Below are 21233 nucleotides of genomic sequence, written 5' to 3'. Positions count from 1 at the left end.
ATTGTTCATAGTACATACCGATTGTCATATTTTCATAGTACATGCCCATCGTAAATTATTTTCCTAATATTGTATTCTGTATTTATTCACACTGTATATCTGCACTTGCTAATTGCACTTCTGGTTAGACCTAAACTACATTTCGTTACACTGTACCTGTATATGTGTAATGACAATAAAGTTGAATCTAATCTAATCTAATCTAAGGTTATGAGATTTCCTCACGAAACCACTTGTAAGCCATATCACTGACATGAATTATCTGTTGTTTTCAAAGCTTTCTGATTCAAGGAGTCATTGTTTGAACCAGAGATAACATCACTGCAACATCATTTAATTTTCAGAGGAATCTTTATGCGTTTCACTGTGATCTGAATGCTAGTTTAAGTCAAAAGTGGTCTGTTTTCTGTTTTTCATTGCAGTCTGATGGTACGATCTTGGCCATAGCACTCTTGATTGTGTTATTACTGCTAATTCTGGCCTTCCTATGGTGGTTCTGGCCTCTCTGCTGTACTCTGGTGAGTCTATCTCATTGATCTCTTTGAATTCCGTAGGCTCAAAAATTTGCTTCTGATTTTTTTTTCATCATTTCATCATTAAACTAACTTCAAGGGCCACCTTGATTTTTTAGAACAAACTTTTTCAAGGACTTTCAATGTCCTTACAGTCAAAATTGGTTTATTTTCCTCAATGTTTTTCCAGAAGAAGTGCAGATTAAATGTAATTAGTTTTTTCTGAAACGTCCAAAGTTGGATCTAGCAAACTATCACCCAATTTCCAATATACTGTTGGTCTTAAAAATTATGGAAAAGGCTGTCGACACTTTTAATTGCAGTCATTTCTAGCTTTCAATGATCCTTTTGATATATTTCAGTCTTATATCATAACACTGAAACTGCTTTAAGACTGCTGTCTAGTGATTCAAGTAATCTTTCCATTCTCTTATTATTTAACCTTGGCTCAGTTTTTGGTACAGTTTGTCACAAGTTATTACTCTCTCACCTTTCAGAGATACTGTAGGTATCTCAGGTGCTGCATCAGGTTTCTTTTCTCATCTCACAGACAATATTACATTGCCATGCATAATGATAAACCACTAACTATTTTACACCAACTGTTTTAGTTCTTGAACCCATTATTATTCATTATTTAGATCAGGCCTCTTAGACATATTATTCATCATTATGTTTTTGTGTATCACTGCTAAGTGGATGATATTCATATTTATACTGGGCACAGTAAAACCTGTTTGTCCATCCTGTATTCCATTTATTATGTACGATTTTTGTACACATTTTCCATACCTAGTCATAGCCCTTTATTTTCTCTGAGTACTTTTGTAATATGGATCTGCCTTTTGTCTCTTTGTGTCTGTTTATACTATAAATTTTCTGTTTACACAAAACAATGCTATGTTTCCCTATGTTTTGCATAGTGTGATATGCAACTGCAATGACTTTGTTCTGGACTTGGCAAATGTCTATTTACCACTTCGTCAACGATGTGAAAGAACTGTTTGTTATGAAGCAGAGATGGTTAACATACATACATCATTTGATGCCGAGGCTTGGATTTTCTCCTCAATTCAGAAGAACATCTAATAACTTAAAGTGTCACATTAAACTGGACGTGTCTTTGGATGGGTGTTTTTCTGGAAAGGAATAATGGGAAAATAGAAGAAATGAGTCATTCCTATGTTAGAGGAGCATAGAGATCTGTAGTGAAGTTCATGGAAGGGTAGATATGACAGTGAACACGCTAGAATAATGTTCAACCATCATCAGTTTCCACAGAGACCATCATGCACTGAATTAGCATGAGCTTATTTCTACAGTATGTTTAAATAACTTGGCTTTATTTATTAACATAAAGGTTTTCGAGTTTAATAACTATGCATTTTGGTCAAGTTTAAACCTGCTGGGCAAAGTGCCTTTGAAAATGAATATTTTTACAAGTCCAAAAAAAGAAAACGGAAAAAGTCCTGTCTGTTGGCCACTTGAAATCTCTCTGTTAACTTCAAGGGAACATCACTCTGTTTAGGAAAGCTCTCCTGTGGTACAATGGAAAATTAAATTGCAATTTAATAGGAAAAGTGACATTACTCAAACTCAAATTCATAATTATTGCCAAGTTACCAAATGTCTAATATTGTTTACACTCCAAAATATGTTGGGTTACAGTATGTTCAAACCACGGTTGTGTCAAATATACACAAACATTGTTCATATTTGAACAACTTAGCATTTTTGTCTGAAACAACTCGAGAAAAATGTGTTGTAAAAACCATTCATTTAAAGTGAAAATGATGCGAATGAGACAATAAGACAAAACTAGATTATACCCATTTTAGTGATTAAGACCCCCTTGAAAAACAAACAGGCAACTTTTTTAAATACTATTTGCTATGGGACAGCCAGTTTATACTAAAACGATTTTAAATGTTTGAAGATTTATCATATAGTAAATGTAAAGAATGTCAAAAGCTAATGTACCTGTAAAGGTGGTGATATGGCTTTTGCAGACATCTCAGCGATGTACATCTGCTATCTTGGTAGAGGTGGGTATTGCCATAAGCATTGCCATGTTGTTGCTGGAGTATTTTGGGTGGTAGCTAAATGTGTGCTAACAGACCACCCCCAATTTTTCTATTATATTGGTCCAAACATTTGTCTTGAGTCCCTCCTTTGTGTATGGAAGAGTAAAAGCATGCCTCTCTTTGACAAATATACAATTGTTAAATGAAGGTCCCAGTCCTAAACACAAGAGAAACCAATGGAGCAGACACGTTTACTACACTTTCACATTACATAATTCAGAAAACTCCAGAGAATTTCAAAACAAAAACAAAACATTTGGTCTTTCACAGTTGTTTTGCATGTGGATGAACACAGACATTCCTTCTTCATATCAATTTTTGCCATCCTACTTTGAGCTTAACAGATCTGGTCTCCAGATTTTTAGGTCATCCCAACTGGCTTGTAAACACGCTTAAAATGGGAAGGTGGGGGGTCGTGTAATTCTTCAGCCATGTGTTTTTTGTAACCTGATTTTTTGGCACACACTGAAACCATTACTTAGGTCTTTTGACATGCCAGTGTAAGAGAAAAACACAGTTTTTTACTCTAGAGAGCATGTGATCTGACATGCTTGCGTGAGTGGACGCATGTGAGATTGTTTATCCATTCTTCTCTCTCTCTCTCTCTCTCTCTCTCTTAATCTCCCTCTTTCTTTTTCACTGTAGATTATCCATGACCCTCCACCACAAGTCGTTGAAGACAGTTCGGTAAGTATTTCCATTTCCCGTGATTTTGAGATGTCTGTAAAAGAGCACATTATTATAATTATAAAATAAATCTTTTTACATTAAAGTGGCAAAAGCATAAACCTACGTGATATGAGGTTATTCATGTGCAATAATGTACCAAAGTTTAATGTTTGGGATTTAGAGAGAAGAAAATCTGTACACTGTGAGTTTATGGTTTCCTAATATAAAAAAACGGAAAAACATCAAATTTTACGTGAAATAAATGTTTTTATCATAATTGACTGGCACTCTAGCTGACGAAAAATTAGGCTACTTTTTTGTACTGTGTATTTTTGAAATGTGTACAAAGAACTGTCAAGTTACAGAAAAAACTGCAGTTTCCATGAAAAAACTGTTATTTTATGGTGTTTTACAGGCGCCCCAGCTGCTGAAAAATTACAGCATTCTTTTTTACAGTGTATATATACTGTAACACACTTAACATATAACATTGAACTATTTGTGAACATATTCTTATTAACTTTTTGATGAAAGATTAGTCATATGTATCATTATTAAACAATTCCTGAAACCTTCTTGTATGAGTCTACATATAAATTAAAATATAGATATTAATAATAGAGATTAATGACATTTGAACATCTTGATCTTAAAATGTTTAAAACATGTCATACAGACATACTGTCGGGTTTCTTCTGTATCAAGTTTTCAGTTTTCTTATTCTTTTTCTCAAATCAGCTGAATTTAACCAAATATTATGATCCTTTCTCTATTGCACAGCAAAACCTCATATTTAAATGATTTATGCTTGAAAAGTATGTGCTCCACTTCAAAGTCCTCTGAATTCCTGGCCAAAATGAGACACTTCTGCTCAAAAACCAGATGAGAGCCATTCAAAAAAAATCTACTTCTGCTAAAGTCTTGTAAATATGGATGCTGGTTTGAAGACATGACAATATTATTGAAGACATGACAATGTTATCATATTACAGATTTTATACAGAGTAGGAAGAGGTCCCTTTTTAAATCGAGATAACTGAAGAACATGATATCAGCTGAAGGGCTCCAGTTGCTACATTATTTAAACTTGTCTTAATGTAAAGCCAATATATATATTTTTTCATGTTGACTTCATACTGTGCCAGTACCTTGAGATGCTGGTTCATATAAAGCTGTCGAGGCTCTGTCAGTCTGTTGTTTAACAGTCCTGGCTCTGCTTTGCTTTAATGAATTAGTTCTGTCTGGCCATATTACAGCCCAGTAATATGATAGCATATTTTTACAAATCTGTTATTCGTGATGTCACTTCTGTAAGACCTTAGGAATGTCATATGTGGAATGGCTGCGAATAGGAGAAGTTTGTGGCGGGGTTAAACCTTCACTCAAAGTTATCACACTAAACTTTCATGACTTAACAAAATATGACGGGGAATCAAATGTGTGGTCAAATTGAAGTATGAAGGGAGGGGATAACTTTTAACCTTCGTGATTTAATCTGGATACTTCGATAAAATATCTAGAGAGGTTTAAATAACATCTAGAGGATTGATTGGAGAGGGATACATTTCCTCAGAATTGGAAAAATAAAGTCATAACCGGAGCGAGCCAATTTGGACTGATTTATTGGAACGGCAGGAGAACCGGAGGGCGTAAGAGTGGCTCGTGCCTTCCTAAGAGCCAATAAATGAAAAAGTCATGTTATAAAAGAGTGAGTAAGATCTTATTTAGGAAAATGCCTTGCCATTTGATCAAGACCATCCAAATATGTTTATGGGACAAAATGCTAAAACATCTTCACAATTGTGAGCTTTGCAATAGATGTTATACCAGTGGCCAGTTTTAAGACACCCAAATCAAGCAACTCTTGCAAGGCTTTTATACATCTATTGATTGTGTTTTCTTTTCAAACTCATTAATTTGCTTTTGTTGTCATTGTGGTTTACTTTATAAGGATGATGAAGAGGATGGATCTCCAAAGAAGAAGTGGCCTACAGTTGACGCCTCCTACTATGGAGGAAGAGGAGTGGGAGGAATTAAAAGAATGGAGGTAAACTTTTTAGCACTCCCTGTAGAAAACATCAGTCACTATATTAGCACTTGCTCAAAGATCATCCACAGGAAGAGAGCTTTGACCCGAGAGGAACCTGGGAGTTAGGTGTCTGAGAGCTACAGTGTATGGATTCTGTCTGTACATTTCCAGTTGAGAGTTGCCTCCACGGGGTTTTTCATTGGTGCGGAACGTAATAAAAAGGTGTTGAAGATCTTAAAATCTTCAAAAATAGTTTGCATGGCACTTTTAAAACTCTGTTATTGACTTTCGGAGTTCAATTGCCACAGAGAGTTTTTTTAACATTTCTCTGATGTCACCATTCTAAGCAATCCATTACATTAACCGATCTATGCACATTTAAACATCCCTTGGGTTTTGTCCATAGCCAAGATCATTCTTAGCAGAAGGATTTTAAACAGATGCATTTCCCCTCGTGTTGCTAGACTTGATGGTTCATTTCCCCTTCAAATTCTCATTTAAGGTTCGTTGGGGTGAAAAAGGTTCAACGGATGAGGGTGCTAAACTGGAGAAAGCGAAGAATGCCAGAGTAAAAATGCCCGAACAAGAGTTTGAGGCACTTCCTTCTCGGATCTTGAATAACGGCATGTGGAAACCTCCAGGTCCTCGTAAATGGTACTCTCCAATTAAGGTAAAAAGATCAACGTTAACAACAATGATGGGAAGTATTGAAATTAGGCTGCAATCGACTCCAGTAGCTCGGCATGTAGAGTGTTGTGCTGGCAGTGTTCAGGTCATGAGTATATACTGTATATCAATATTTGCTGAGCACGGTGGCTTAGTGGTTAGCACGTTCGCCTCACACCTCCAGGGTTGGGAGTTCGATTCCCGCTTCCAACTTGTGTGTGTGGAGTTTGCATGTTCTCCCCGTGCCTCGGGGGTTTCCTCCGGGTACTCCGGTTTCCTCCCCTGGTCCAAAGACATGCATGGTAGGTTGATTGGCATCTCTGGAAAAATTGTCCGTAGGGAGTGAGTGCTTGAGTGAATGAGTGAGTGTGTGTGCCCTGCGATGGGTTGGCACTCCATCCAGGGTGTATCCTGCCTTGATGCCCGATGACTCCTGAGATAGGCGCAGGCTCCCCGTGACCCGAGGTAGTTCGGATAAGCGGTAGAAAATTGAATGGAATATTTGCTGAGTTTGGTTGCACAGTGTAACAATTTTTGAATACAATAATATGTTTTTATAATGCATTTTTGTCTTTATTAACAATAGATTTAATTGAAAGCCTTTTTCACTTTACCAATACTTCTTTAGCCCACTGATAATGTTCATCCACCCTGTTTGATAATGATGACCACCCTCAGTTATTACTAATGTAAGGAATTTAGGACTTCTTTAAAATACCTTTATTATGACTGACTTACCTTTGTATATCCGCTCAGTTTACACTGTCATTCGTTGTCGGGCCAAGTTGCTCAGTATTGAAAGTAATACACACTGAAACTGATATATTTATGGTTATACATTAATAAGGCAGATGATGACATGCAGTTCCTGCCGATATAATATTATGTTGAGTACCTATAGATTAGTATTGCATACTTGGTATCTTCAAAAGAGTCGAAGAGTCTAGTTGGTAGTTTGATCACATTTATAAAAGACAGATACAGCTGTATGATTATTTACAAAACAGGCAAGCCCTGAACACATGAGAGAGGTGGAACTTAAGCACAATACATCATCACATTATCCCTGCATAACTATTGATTCTTCTTTTCAAGTTTGTGTACACGCCGATTGCCTACAAAACATAGACATTTGACTCAGATTCACTTACAACGTGCGGTTCATGACCGGCATCTTTTAGCCCTGGGACCACTTCATCTATCAGTTTTAAACGATCTCAAAATCCAGCTTTTCATCCACAGTTTATATAACATGCATCACCTAAATGCAGTGAACCAATATACACAGCTGAACTTCGCAAAGGAATCACATTGATTGGCATGCTCTTTCTCTAGGTGGTTGACGTGTGGACGTGCTTTTCCGGGAGAATTGTCCAATAAGGGACTAAGAAAAGTTATTACGTAAAAGAATTTCATGCTCGAAAAAACTTTATAAAACCCGTATGAACTCTGGGGGAGTGTATCTAAAGTTTTGAAAGTTTCAAGCATGACCAAAACTGTGTTAAGTTTATTTACCTCCACTATCTGTAAGTAATTTTCCTAAAATATATTCAGATTCGTAGAAAGTGCAAAGAGTGTGAAAACTGTCGATAAATATCCACACATTTTTTGAGAATACAAGTTAGATTGGGGCTGAGTAGCTAACAGAATTACATTGGAATGCTGTTGCATGTCGCTGCAGGGCAGATAGTGAAGCATTTATTTACGTTAAACTGAGGCTTTGAGATTTAGCCATTTTGCTTGATAATTAAGGATAATGGGCCAGAGAAATTACATTCTGGGTGTTAAGTGTAGGAAATAGGAAATTCTTCTGTCTCCGAAAGAGAGGTTGACCTGTTTCCCAGAGGGTTGGTTCCTGATGTGAGGAACAAGCTTACTTGCTTACTAGCAGTACTTTGAAATGTATTTTGGGGAATTGGATAAAACAGCATTGAACACTGAATTTTTGGTTAGCTTATAGTAAATCCCAGGACAAGGCCACTTTTAAATCTAGTTAATGGGGTAAATGTTTCTCACTTAGGGCTTTGGGATGATTTATCTTTATTTTATAACTTTATACTTTAAAGGGACAGTTCACCAAAAAAATAATAGTGTGTCACGAATAACCTCCAGTTGTTCCAAACCTTTATAAATTTATTTGTTTGGTTGAACAAAGGCTTGTAATCAAACAGTTCTTGGACCCCATTGACCACAATAGTGGTTTTCAAAAGGGCTCCAGAACTGTTTGCTATCTTACATTCTTCAAAATATCTTCTTTTGTGTTCATCGGAACTCGAAGGTGTGCAAATGATGACAGAATTTTTCTTTTTGGGTGAACTATCCCTTTAAGGTATAGTATATTCTATACTGTAAAACTATACATATATGTAAAATATTAAAAACATAAAAATGAACTTTACTAGCTTAATTTATTTTTTTGTGGATCCACAGGGTAAACTGGATGCATTATGGGCACTGATGAAGAAAGGCTATGACAGAGTATCCATTATGCGACCACAACCAGGAGATAAGGTAAGAATAAAAAAACATTTTACTCATATTTTACTTTCACACATTAAAGTATAACTAAAACTTCAAAATGTAACCCACACATTTTCTGGACTTGAATGAAATGAATGAAACCATTGAACTTATGTGACTTAGGGGCAGATCAAATATTTATATTATTACCAAACACGTTAAGCCTCTGAAACATAAAGCTGTGTGTAATAGTAGCTGAATACTCTTTGAAGTTGTATTCATTTTCTACTCTGGTTCTATAAAAAATATAAACATTTCTTACCCAGCACAAGCTCAGTGACTTGTAAAGATGCTTATAAAGGATCTGATCTTATGTTTTGGGATCTATTTTTTCACTCCAACAATCTGCCAAATCACTTGTATACAGTAAGCTGTCAGCCACCTCCATACAACTTGGCCTTACTGGAGTGATAACACGTGGAAATGAAAAGAAGAAAACAGCACCAATCTTCAGCTTAAAGGGAAATAGAAACCAGACTCAAGTTGATTAGTTGGTAGTGAAAAGACAAACAAAATCTTTGCCATTAATAGATGGTGGACCAATGTTGTGAACTATTTAAAGTTTTGACCCGAACTCTCTTTACTTATTGTCCACTTATATAAGAGAGAACATTAGCATTTAAGATTTTATAAAAAAAAATAAGTAAACTTTCTTCAAGTAGGGCCAACATTTTAGATTAAAAATAAGCAAGGCGTGTCATTTGAATAAAGCAGTCATAATGGTTTTTACATTGCATTAGTTGAGTTGAATTAGCAGAATTAACAGCTCTTATAGGAATGGAAAAGCATTGGTGAATGTAATGAATGTCAGCAATGCATGATGCTTTAGACCAGGGGTGTACAATGTCGGTCCTCGAGAATTTAGCTCCAACTTGACTCAATACACCTGTTTGGAAGTTTCTAGTCTACTTTGTGAGACCTTGATTAGCTGTTCAGGTGTGTTTGATTCGGGTTGAAGCTAAACTTTGCAGGACACCGGCCCTCCAGGACTGACTTTGGACACCCCTGCTTTAGACACAGGGCACGCACGACTCCCAGACTTTCCTCCCAACAGTACATATTTGCCTTCACTCTTTGCTTCTTTCAAACATTCCTCTGTCCTCAGTTGAACTTATTGCATGCTGAGTCTCCTGGACAAAGCAAATAAAAAGAGGAAATGTATATCACATATCCCAAATGGCAATGAAATGAACATGAAAAGAAATGCAAAACTCTTTGTGTTGGACCTTTTTCTCACTTTTACAAAAGATAATTTGACTCAAAGTTAAGGCAGTTTGCATTCACTGAGGACAAGAGCTCAGCGCATCTAAGGACAGGAAGTATTTCACAGCACCATCAGAATGTAACTTATTTCAGGCCAGAAGTATTCTTTATTCGACTAGGTAAATGTTTCAAGCAACACAAGCTCAGTTTCACACAAAGTAAATATTGCATTCAAGCATTATAGTGAAGTCATCTTACAATGGTGTATTATGATTAAGTATTATTCTATACATCTATTTCTTTACATCTATACGAGACCAGTTCTTTTGACTGCACTTATGCTTTTTGTTGTCCTTAATGTGTCCCAATTGCTTCCATTGTTTACCCCATCTGTACGTTGCTTTGGATAAAAGCATCTGGTAAATGACTAAATGTAAATATAAGTATTACAATACCTTTGCGTATTTGAGAATTATGCATCCTGTGTAAAATTATGTGACACAATTTGTCCTATTCTTTGAACCAGTAGATTTGGTCCTGTGATGGTCTCTAAGTTTAGCAGACTATTGCAACTTTATATAATTATTTTTATTGCGCTATTTCAGTATTTGGAAAGTGGTGGGTAAGGTAAAGGATTGTGTAAAAGGTCCATACACTGTGTTAAAAATTCAAGGGGTCAAATGGCGGAAATACATGTTTTCTGTGTCTTCTTTGGTGTGTTATAAGTTGCCCATGCATATATTAGACACGTTAAATTGCAAAAATGTAAGTGTCAGAACAAAAGATGCATTCTATCTAAAAACGAATGCAACCCCAGACCTGCCTGAAACGCCTCGTGTAACCACACCCCCACGCATGTATATCACTTTGTGGTATAATGTTCCGAATATGGTAAGAGGCGTTACGTTTCCGTGCAGTATTCGACCAATCATTACGCGCTAGTGACCTGGCCAATCATAGCACACCTCGCTTTTCAGAGCTATGAGCTTTGTAAAATATCAACCGGTTTCAGAGAGGCGGAGCAAAGAGGAGATACAAACATGCACGGTATGTGGAAAATACAGCAATAATATTCGGTTTAGCAGAGTCAAATGACTCCTTTAACGTACATTTTAATAATAGATATCACACGTCATTGTTATTTTTATAACCCACATAGGCTGCTTGATTTTAAAATGTCACTATAGGTCATTATAAGCTGCTTGAACAATGTACTGTGTGTGTGTCCGATTTTTTGTTGTTGGTGCAAAGCCCCCAAAAATGCATTGAGTAAACACTGATATATATTTTTAAGCTCCACCTTAATTTGTTTATGTCATATCAACATGTCCATATGCATTTTCGTTAATGCGGTTTCCGGATTGAACGACATGTTTCCTGGAAATGGTTTGCAACGGTGTGCTACAGGGTTTGAGATTGAACCTGCCCCTGTTATTCTTCACCGGATCTGAGATTCTCTTGTTCGGTGGGTGTGTCAAGAATGTCAGCCCAATCAGCAGCAACATGTATATAACCCACGCGGTATTAAAAAGACAGCTCGCACAATGGGTCCAAGTATAGTCGTTCAAATGTGTCTAGAAGAGATTTATTTTGCAGTATTCAATACGGATTTGTACCAATTTCATCAGGCTCTGTAAAAACTTCAAAAAGAACACAAAGAATGGCCATCTCAGCTGCCATAGTTCAACTCTTCCGTCATCCCAACAGGGTGTTCAATCGCACCAACGTATTCGTTTAAAAAACGTTTTGCAACGTTTTGTTGGGGCTGAACGCAGCCCTTATGTAAAAAAAATTGCCGACAGAAGAAGAGTTACGTCAGCTTCGATGTCATTTGCTCTCCCGTGTCTTGTGACCGATCGTGTCATTTCGCTGGCTTTAAACGCGAAACACTATTGGCTCCCGCGATCGACTGCATATATGTTTCGGTTGAATGGAAACTCAAAGGGGCACTGACCGTGCATCAATATGTGACGGGAGTGAGAACATGTTGCATTTATACCATGGATTTCTGTCATAGATTTAGCACATATCATTTAATGACAAAGTATACATATATAACATTTAATACTTATATGGAGACAAAGAGAATTGTTCAAACATTATATTGTGACTTTTTTCTGACATTGGATTCATCTTGAAAGTCTCTGTCCCCTGAAAACAAGTAAGTTAAACAAGTTACATCTTGATTGTAAAATGTCAAGTCATTCATACTTTAAACTTGCGCTATGCAGCTAAACCAGTAATTTTATTTTCCATAGAATCTACAGTATGCTGCTTCATTTAATCAAAGCAGTGAGAAGAAAAATTAAAATTATTGACAAATTATTGTCCAAATTAAAGACACCATTTTGACTCAACGGCACATGTAGAGGGTGTTGTAATTTTTTATTACTAACATACTGCAAAACTCAACACCCACACCCTGATATTTTCTGAGCAACTTAATAGCTCTGTATTTCATTTTTTCCGCTGCTGTTTGGAGAATCAACTGTGAGTCACATTTGGCTTTAACTTTAGCCCACTCCCTATATGAGGTGAAATTCATTAATTTCATCAATGTTACAAACAAACCGATTCTCCATTTACCTGCACTCAAAAAAAATTTTTGCTGCCTTTTCAATTTACTTAACTTGCTTAAGTTAAATCAACACAACTTTTGGAAAATATGGTTACAACATGATTGTTTTATGTTTAGTCATATAACTGAATCCATTCATGTTGGGACAACATAAAGGAGTTGTGTTAACATAAAATAGTTATAATAGGGCAGAGGACTTATATTTCCCAGCATGCTTTGCGTACACTGCATTTTGAGAGTTATTCTCTTAAATAAGTGTTTTATATTATGCATTTTTCAGTAAAAAGAAACACTTGTTAGTGTTTAATGTTCATTTATCTTTAAAGTTTTAAGGAGTAAGTTATATTTTTGAGTTTGGTGTTTACCCTTGTTCAGAAAAGTGTTGCCTTTGGTTAGGTCGTGGGCGGTTACAATAATTTTTTTTGCATTTCTGTTGAGTTCTATTTTCTCAATATCATCTTATTGAAGTTAAATGAGATAGTGTCTTATAAATGTTACAAATGTGTATAATATAAAAAATGTTGAGCAATTCATTTTATTTTAGTGTTTTTATTTGACCTACAGACTTAGTTGCTTTAAGTTCCAATCATTAAGTACAATCAACACAAATGGATAACATATGCAAAGCTTATTTCTGTTAAATAAATTGAACTTAATCAGGTCATCTTAGATCAAGCTATAGTCATTAAATTCAAGACAATAATTTACATTTATTCAAAATAAGTGTGTGATGTACCATTTAATTAACACAGTTATGAGCGATTTACTTAAAACATTATGTTACAATTAATTGTATATTACCTTTTACTTTAAGCAACTAAGTTTTGTGGGACCGGTTGACATAACTTTATTAATTAAATACAACATTTCATTTCTAAGAGTGTGTGCATCCCCACGCATCTGCATGTACTGTTGAATGGAGTTCTTTGCTTTAAAATGTGTTTTAATGTCACTTTTCATAAGGATTTGAAGATTTCCTATTCAATCCATACTCAAAAAGTATACTTGCAATATGTCCTCTTTAGCATAGTCAAATATACTTAAGCATATCTTTAGTTATACTTTAAGCACTACTTCTGCACAATTAAAGTACATTAAGTACAAAATTAGTCCTTGGTTAAATTAAACATTTATGTCGTTTTTAAAAACATACATTACAAAACAACATTACTGGTCGGCATCCGACAAAACAATATCTTATAAGATATGTCAGTGCAAGTTGTTTTCATTTAAGGCACCTTTAACATTTAAATTAGTCTGGGACTAGGTTTAAACCCTTTCCGGGAAACCGTCCCATTTAAGTATACCAGTTTAGTACACCAAAAGTACAATCGCATCATCTTTAGTTCTTGGCTAGAGAAACTGCAAAGTTTGGCAGGTTTTATGCCAAAAGTCAGGCTATGTGTGTCTTAATTAGTTTTAGGAAATCAGGACAGAGAGCTTCATAATAAAATGTTTCTGGTAAACAACCAACAAAAAGCTTTTCCTGTATGTCATTAAAACATGGCTTTAATAGCTTCCTACAGCTACAGGAGACAGAACCTCATAGACCAGCCCATCACACCTCACACCACATGTCTCCAGTGACCATATATACACAGAGTGTGTGGTTGTGCAAGTTTGTCTAGTTATTTATTAACATCACGACACACACAACCAGACATTTTGATGTCTTACTTATTCTGACCTAAAATCCTGTAATCAAATAATTTAGGAAAATTTTGTGTTGATTTTTATTTTATCTCAGAGGTGATCTTCCAATATGAAATGACAAATTCCATTCGAGGATGGTTTGCTTTGTTGGCTCAGCCAAAATAGACTTTATAAAGTGTCCATCTCCATTTTAAAACCTCTCTCTCTCTCTCTCTCTCTCTCTCAGGGCCGCTGTATGAACTTCACTCGGATCAGGTCCAGTTCTCCTGTTCACTATCCGAACTACAACCACCATTCTTCACCCATCTACACTTGTCCACAAAACTTCAACCCACCTCCTCCTAAGAGTCAACTTCCACCACCTCCACGCAGTCCACCAGCCACCCTGCCGTCCAGTTTTCCTCCCCTACCTTCCACCCCGCCTCCTCATGTCATTTCTCCACCCCCTTCCATTACCCCACCTCCATCCTATTCTCCACCCCCCGTTTGGCCTTCGCCTTCTTCCACCCTCTTCTTTTCTCAGCCCACGTCTCCACCCTCTCTTCCACCATCACCCACTTCATCCCTGCCTCCTCCTCCTCTTCAGGCCCCACCTGCATTTAGAGCTCCGCCTCCGGACCGCCCACCTCCACGGCCTTGACTGTAATTTGGAGTGGACTTCTTTGAGGGATCTGAAGTTGGGGATGGAAGGTAAACAGGAAATATAAATGTTCCACATCCTTCTCTTCGCTGAAAACACAGCATGATTCCACCGCTGTGTGTCCTAATGCAATAAAACTTGATATAAAGACCCATCTGTGGCATCAAGGGCATCATGTAACAGAATACAAGCCACCATGCAACTCTAAAACTGCAGGGTGCAAAATCTGAATCACATATCTACTAAGCTAATACTTGTTTCTCAGTGGGCATCATTTGCTTTTTTGGGAACCAGAGTAAGCTTCAAGAGCAGACGTTTTAGTAATGGATCCATGGATGTTTCACAACTGCATGCACACGAGGCCATCTCATGTGGAGATTGTAATGCTTCAGGGCAGATGAATCAAAATAAACACCTTTAAGGATGTTTTCATGAACTATCAAGGACATCTGTGCGCATGTTTGACCTTCGAGAGTTTAAGTACATTCAACTTGTCACCATTTATAACAAGTCTGAATAAATCCTTGAATGGCTTTTCAAAACTAAACAATGTATCAAAAGCATTCTTTATGGATGTTGATTCTATTAATGACATTCGTTTGCAAAAATCTGTATCTTTTGTAACAATGTTTTAAAATGAAAGCCCCTTGTTTGCTTTTTAAAAAACTGCAATAAATTGTTTAGTGAATTTACCTGTGTCTTGCCATTGAAAGTGTAAAAGGCTGTTGGTCGTTCAGGTAATCTTTTCATTTGTGCAATAGTGATTTTAGTAGCTTTGATTTTAAGTGGCATATTTCTAGATTTGAAAAGAATTGTATGTGAGACCAGCTAAACTAGAATAATTATGGGGCATGACTTGAAACATCAGGAGAAAATGTACATGAAATGTACCTTACTTTGCACATCTCACATTCGTTAGGGTGTATGGGTGCACTAATAAAAATTTAGAGACTATTATACTTTTACACGTGCTGTATGTACAAATCTATATATCCTTTTGTATAGTTTCCTTTGATATATATGGTTTTCTAGATCTGTTTTTGTTTTATTTTCATGGCATGATAGCATGTTTTTATAATGTGAAGGCAAGAAAAAATTACTTTTCCCAGGAATTCCAAAGAATAGTTTTTTTGCGTTTGCATATCATCCCTAAATACTATCTACAGACGAAAATTACAAGTAGCTTTGTGCGTTAGAAATTTTTAATTTACAACCAAATTTTAATCCATGTGATATATGTGTTTGTTTTGGCCAACATGTTGTCTGAATTATTGTCATAATATCACATCAGCAGCATCCTTTGGTTTTCCAGATCTGTTGTTATTTTATTTTCGTGGCATGATTGCATTTTTTTATAATCTTAAAGCAAGAAAAAAATACTTTTCCCAGGAATCCCTAAGAATAGTTTTATAGCCTCTGGATATCATGCCTAAATACTATATACAGACGAAAGATACAAGTAAGTGTGTTAGACATTTTACATTTAGAACTAAATTCTAATCAATGTGATTTATGGGTTTGTTTTGGCCCACATGTTGTGTTTATTATTGTCATAATAAATCACATCAGCAGCATCCACAGCCCTTTGCTTATACAAATCTCTTGTCATTTCTCATTATATTCAATCTAAATTATTGCAGTCCCACGCAGTGCTGTTTATATGACTCTTCAGCCCTGTTTTGATCATGGTTTTATGGGTGTTTAAGTCAGAGAACTAGTAAACATCACACATTTCTAAGGATCATGAAAAGTAATCTATCTTTGAATTACTCCGATAACTATTTTGGTTACTTTCTTGTGATGTTCTTCTTTATAAAATGTTGTAATAAAAGTCAAACTGGTCCTCCTGTTTGCATGTGTTTTTGATGGATAAGCTGTAAAATTTTGTCTGAGTAGCTTGACAGTAAATCTGAGTACATATGCATCTATACACAAATAACCTGACATGATGTATAATTTTTATGCTTATGTGGATACATATTTTTTATTCCATAGCAAACTGTGAAATAGTTGTTTGTAAGAAGCAGGAAAGTGAACAATTGCTTGTTTAATGCAAAACTTTCCCAATAAAGCGATAATGTGCTTTTCAGTTCAACCCAGTTATTCTGTGACTTTAAAAGAAATTAATTTTAGAATTGGTTTATTCACATGATTCCAACAAGTACATAAGTTAACATTATAGTCTTTACTATAGTATGTTATCAATTTACATGTATATTGGCCTTAAATGTAAAACATCACAAGGAAAAAACACACAATCAATTTATTACAATAAAATATTTTTATTTACACAAAGCCCCAAAAATATTTGCTAGCCATGGCCTTTGTTTTACTTTTTAATGCTTTTAATGTTATAATAACATGATTTAGACTACAACATTCTATGGGTTATACTACATTTTTTAGCTCAATGTATTTTAACAGAAATATAAAACAAATTACAACATTTCTTGAGAATGGCCAGGGCATTAGAAGATATAGATACTGCATTTTGTTGGCTACACAGACAGACTTTGTTCATTTCAGTGTTCACACTTTAGTTAATTTAATTCCCTTTGGTCCAGGAGTAATTTAGTACAGACACTCTCTCAGTCAACACACCAACAGAGAGCAGGCGTCTCATGAGACAGAGACCATAAACCAGTCATGACGTCACACGTGTCTGATTTCGAAGGAAGTTTCATTCATAGTGTCATAAGCACCACCCCAGCATGTTTTGGAATGAGGTGTTTCAAGTACGGCAAGAGATAAGCAAATGAAAGTGTGATGAAATATATGGGATTAGTATGTATGACCTCTTCTCCAGCGGTGCAGTGGCACACATGAGACCATTGTAGCCTGTTTTCTATTAGGATCTATTCAGATTTAAAGGGATGTTTTGTCCAGCTGGTTTTAGTTCAACAGTTCGGTCTCACTCTCTCGCTGTTTCTGCCTGTTGCTTATCTTTCATATCTGGACACTCAAACATTTATTGAGAAAGATTTGAAGCTTACCTCAAACTTATTTCTACATATTACATATACATGTTCAATACATGTCTAAAGCATTAGTTGATTAACTGCTCTGCTACACAATCTATTATGTAATATTGTACCGTTTAAAATAGTTGGGAATCTATCAGGTGAAACAGTATAAATGGAGAAGACACATAAGGAAAAGGGAGTGGAGGGAAATATAGATACAGTAAGTTGACCATGTACCCATGGGAATATGTTGCATTATATCATGAACATCTGCAGTGAGTAATCATGGATGGTATGAAAGGCCACAACATGTGGATGAGCTGGAAAGGATGCAAGCCAAAATGAGTTAAACATGACATAACTGCATTTCATTCCCGCCAGAGGCAACCAAAAACTATTGTGTAAACTGTTTATGGTTAAAAAGTCTGATATGCACATTGAATATAATGAAAACCTGCACTTAGTTTCAATAAAAAAGTGCTTTTGATACATTAATATTCATCCCAATGTCAGCACCGAACAACAATCCTTTATAGGCCGATATCAAATATTCCAAATCTGTCTGGAAATAAAGAAAAAAGTAGTATCTGCGTAATTGTGCTCTTTCTTACAAAAAAGATCTACACAAAAAATTTCACTCAGGCTAATATAGTTAAAGAACTTGACAGTACATTGGACAGCAACCTGTCTTTTGAAAATCACATCACAAATGTCACAAAAACAGCCGTCATCCATCTTCGAAACATTGCCAAACTGCAGAATATTCTGTGTATTTCTTATGCAGAAAAACTAGTTCATGCATATATGACTTCAAGACTTGATTATTGTAATTCACTACTTTGTCCTGCATCATCATATATTAAATAACAGTTCAAAATGCAGCTGCTAGAGTTCTTAAAAGGTCTATGACAATTTGCACATGGCACCAATTTTATCATCCCTACACTGACTACCCATAAAGTACTGTATAGACTATAAAGTACTTCCATCACTTATAAAGCTTTAAACGGTTTAGCTGTTTAGCAGTTTATAGAACATAGCTTCTATCTGATAGTACCTAGAATAACTAAATCCACCAAAGGGGGTAGAGCTTTCTCATATGTAGCACTGAAATTTTGGAATAGCTTCCTGATGCTAGTCAAGGGTCAGACACACTCACCCAATTTAAATCTAGAGTAAAAACACCCCTTTAAGCAAAGCATACATACAGTAAGATGAATATCAGTATTATCTCTTATTTATAAGTAAATGAACAGCAGCTATGCTAATTCTCTCTCTGCCATCCTCCCCTACCTGGGGACACCCATCCTGAGGCAACCACAGATTATGCTGGATCAAGCAAGACCACCTCGTGACTGATCAAAAATCCCTATAAAACTACACATTACACCAGCTCCAGCTGATTGTCACGTGCCATCCTCATGCGAGATCCTGTGGAACTGATCATCCCAGCTCCAGCCCAAGCAATCTCATTCAACAACAAAAGCAAAGATGGACTGTTCGTTATTTTAATCCTAATATTCGTTTTTTGTTTGATCTTGATGAAACATTGTAAACGTGGCCATTTAAATAAAATGAAACTGAATTGAATTTTGAAAGAATAATAACATGTACAAAATAAAGAGAGACAAAATAACAACAATATCCATAAAACGAGAAGAAAAAGGAATAGTTGACTTACAATAAATTACTTAAGGTGACATGTTTATCAACTGGTATTATTCAGTCAGAGAGGTTTATATGTCATGGTTTTATGTTGGAATGAAACTTATGTATAGGAAGAAGGACCAAACCTTTGGTCTGTTGTACAAAGCAAAATAAAAATGAAGAGTTGCACAGTTGACAAAACCTGATCAATCCAACCTGGGTTAAGTTGGGTTGATTTGATGATAATGATTCTGGTCACCACACTGTTCTGGTCACTCTCTGCTCTTTGCGGATGATGTCGTCGGGCTGGCCCCATCAGACCAGGACCTTCAGCATGCACTGGGACGGTTTGCAGCCGAGTGTGAAGCGACTGGGATGAGAATCAGCAGCTCCAAATCTGAGGCCATGGTTCTCAGTCGGAAAAGGGTGGCTTGCCCACTTCAGGTGGGTGGAGAGTCCCTTCCTCAAGTGGAGGAGTTCAAGTATCTGGGAGTCTTGTTCACGAGTGAGGGAAGGATGGAACGGGAGATTGACAGATGGATCGGTGCAGCTTCTGCAGTAATGCGTTCGCTGTACCGGTCTGTCGTGGTGAAGAGGAGCTGAGCCGCAAGGCGAAGCTCTCGATTTACCGGTCAATCTACGTTCCTACTCTCACCTATGGTCATGAGCTGTGGGTAATGACCGAAAGGACAAGATCCCTGATACAGGCGGCCGAAATTAGTTTTCTCCGCAGGGTGGCTGGGCGATCCCTTAGAGATAGGGTGAGAAGCTCGGTCACTCGGGAGGAGCTCAGAGCAGATCCGCTGCTCCCACATCGCGAGGGGTCAGCTGAGGTGGCTCGGACATCTTTTTTGGATGCCCCCTGGACGTCTTCCCTGGAAGGTGTTCCGGGCATGTCCCACAGGGAGGAGACCCCGGGGAAGACCTAGGACACGCTGGAGGGACTATGTCTCCCGGCTGGCCTGGGAACGCTTCGGTGTCCCCCCGGAAGAGCTGGAGGAAGTATCTAGGGAGAGGGAAGTCTGGGCATCCCTGCTAGACTGCTGCCCCCGCGACCCGGCCCGATAAGAGGTTGAAAATGGATGGATGGATGGATTCTGGTCACCATTTGTACTAATAATGATAAACAACTTCAGGTACTTTACAATGTTGTAACCACATATTCAGGATTGGAGGTAATCGGATTGAGCAACTGAGTGGTTCACCACTGGTCAAAATATTTGGGAGAAGGGTCACACCATAGCTTTACTGGTCTCTATTTTGTTACCATAGTTACGTAAAATAACATGTTTTGAAATATCAAATTAGTTTGACTGAAAATGAAATCATTTTTTGTGTTTCACGAGAACATTTTCCAGTATTATCTACTCTCCGCTGAAATGACTGGTTATTACTCAAAGGGCAAAGAGATTACTATGACATTCATGTACTTCGCCAACAGAGCACCTAAACGTCAAATAGCTGTGGCTAAAAAAAACACACTCAACCACCAAGGAGATCTACAGTGATCCTATATCTGGCAATGAAATCCAAATTCAGTCATACTGAACGAATGACCACACAGAAGGTGGGTGCCACGCCAATAATGTGTTACTGTGAGCGACGGGCCATTGTTGGAAGATAGTTTCTTTTTCGCACCATTTGGTGAAGTTTGTGTTTTGCAACATGGTCCCTGACCCACTTTCTGCTTTAGCCAATAAAATAATCTGTCCATCAACAGCTATGACGCAAGCTGCTCCAAATCCATCCCTACTGCCAAGATCCTTTTTAATCGGAGCTCAAAAGTTTCTGTGCTCTTGAGAGCATCAACACAGTGGGGACTATCTGGTTTTAACAAAGTTGGACTAACCATTTCTAAAAGCATTAGTAAAGCTCTAGATTTCCATGTTTGCGTGGATATTATAATGCGAGTCGCATAGGAGTTTAAAGAATATTTGAGTGGTTAGTTTTAACTGTTTGTGGCTAAAAACATGGCTCTGGTCACAACACACAAGCGAGTGTGGTTTTGCTGCACATACAGAACATGCGTTCTTGCCTTTCTGTGGTGGTATAAAACCTCAGTGGACATG

The 21233-nt window shown here is 36.9% G+C and overlaps 1 protein-coding gene across 1 annotated transcript in view; it reads left to right on the top strand.

Moving 5' to 3' along the window:
- The window catches only part of antxr1a (ANTXR cell adhesion molecule 1a), a 34185-nt gene extending 17789 nt beyond the window's left edge, over nt 1-16396 (top strand). The window contains exons 13-18 of the mRNA XM_056773156.1: nt 423-518; nt 3242-3283; nt 5217-5312; nt 5797-5964; nt 8391-8471; nt 14141-16396. Of these exons, the coding sequence (XP_056629134.1) occupies nt 423-518; nt 3242-3283; nt 5217-5312; nt 5797-5964; nt 8391-8471; nt 14141-14554 (897 nt within the window). The 3' untranslated portion in view covers nt 14555-16396. The remainder of the gene's footprint in view (nt 1-422; nt 519-3241; nt 3284-5216; nt 5313-5796; nt 5965-8390; nt 8472-14140) is intronic.
- Nucleotides 16397-21233: the final 4837 nt, after the last annotated feature.

The sequence above is a fragment of the Triplophysa dalaica genome, chromosome 18 (genome assembly GCF_015846415.1).
Source record: "Triplophysa dalaica isolate WHDGS20190420 chromosome 18, ASM1584641v1, whole genome shotgun sequence".
In the NCBI taxonomy this organism is placed as follows: domain Eukaryota; kingdom Metazoa; phylum Chordata; class Actinopteri; order Cypriniformes; family Nemacheilidae; genus Triplophysa; species Triplophysa dalaica.
The sequence above is the reverse complement of the archived record's forward strand: the minus strand, read 5'-3'. Positions and strand labels throughout refer to the sequence as shown.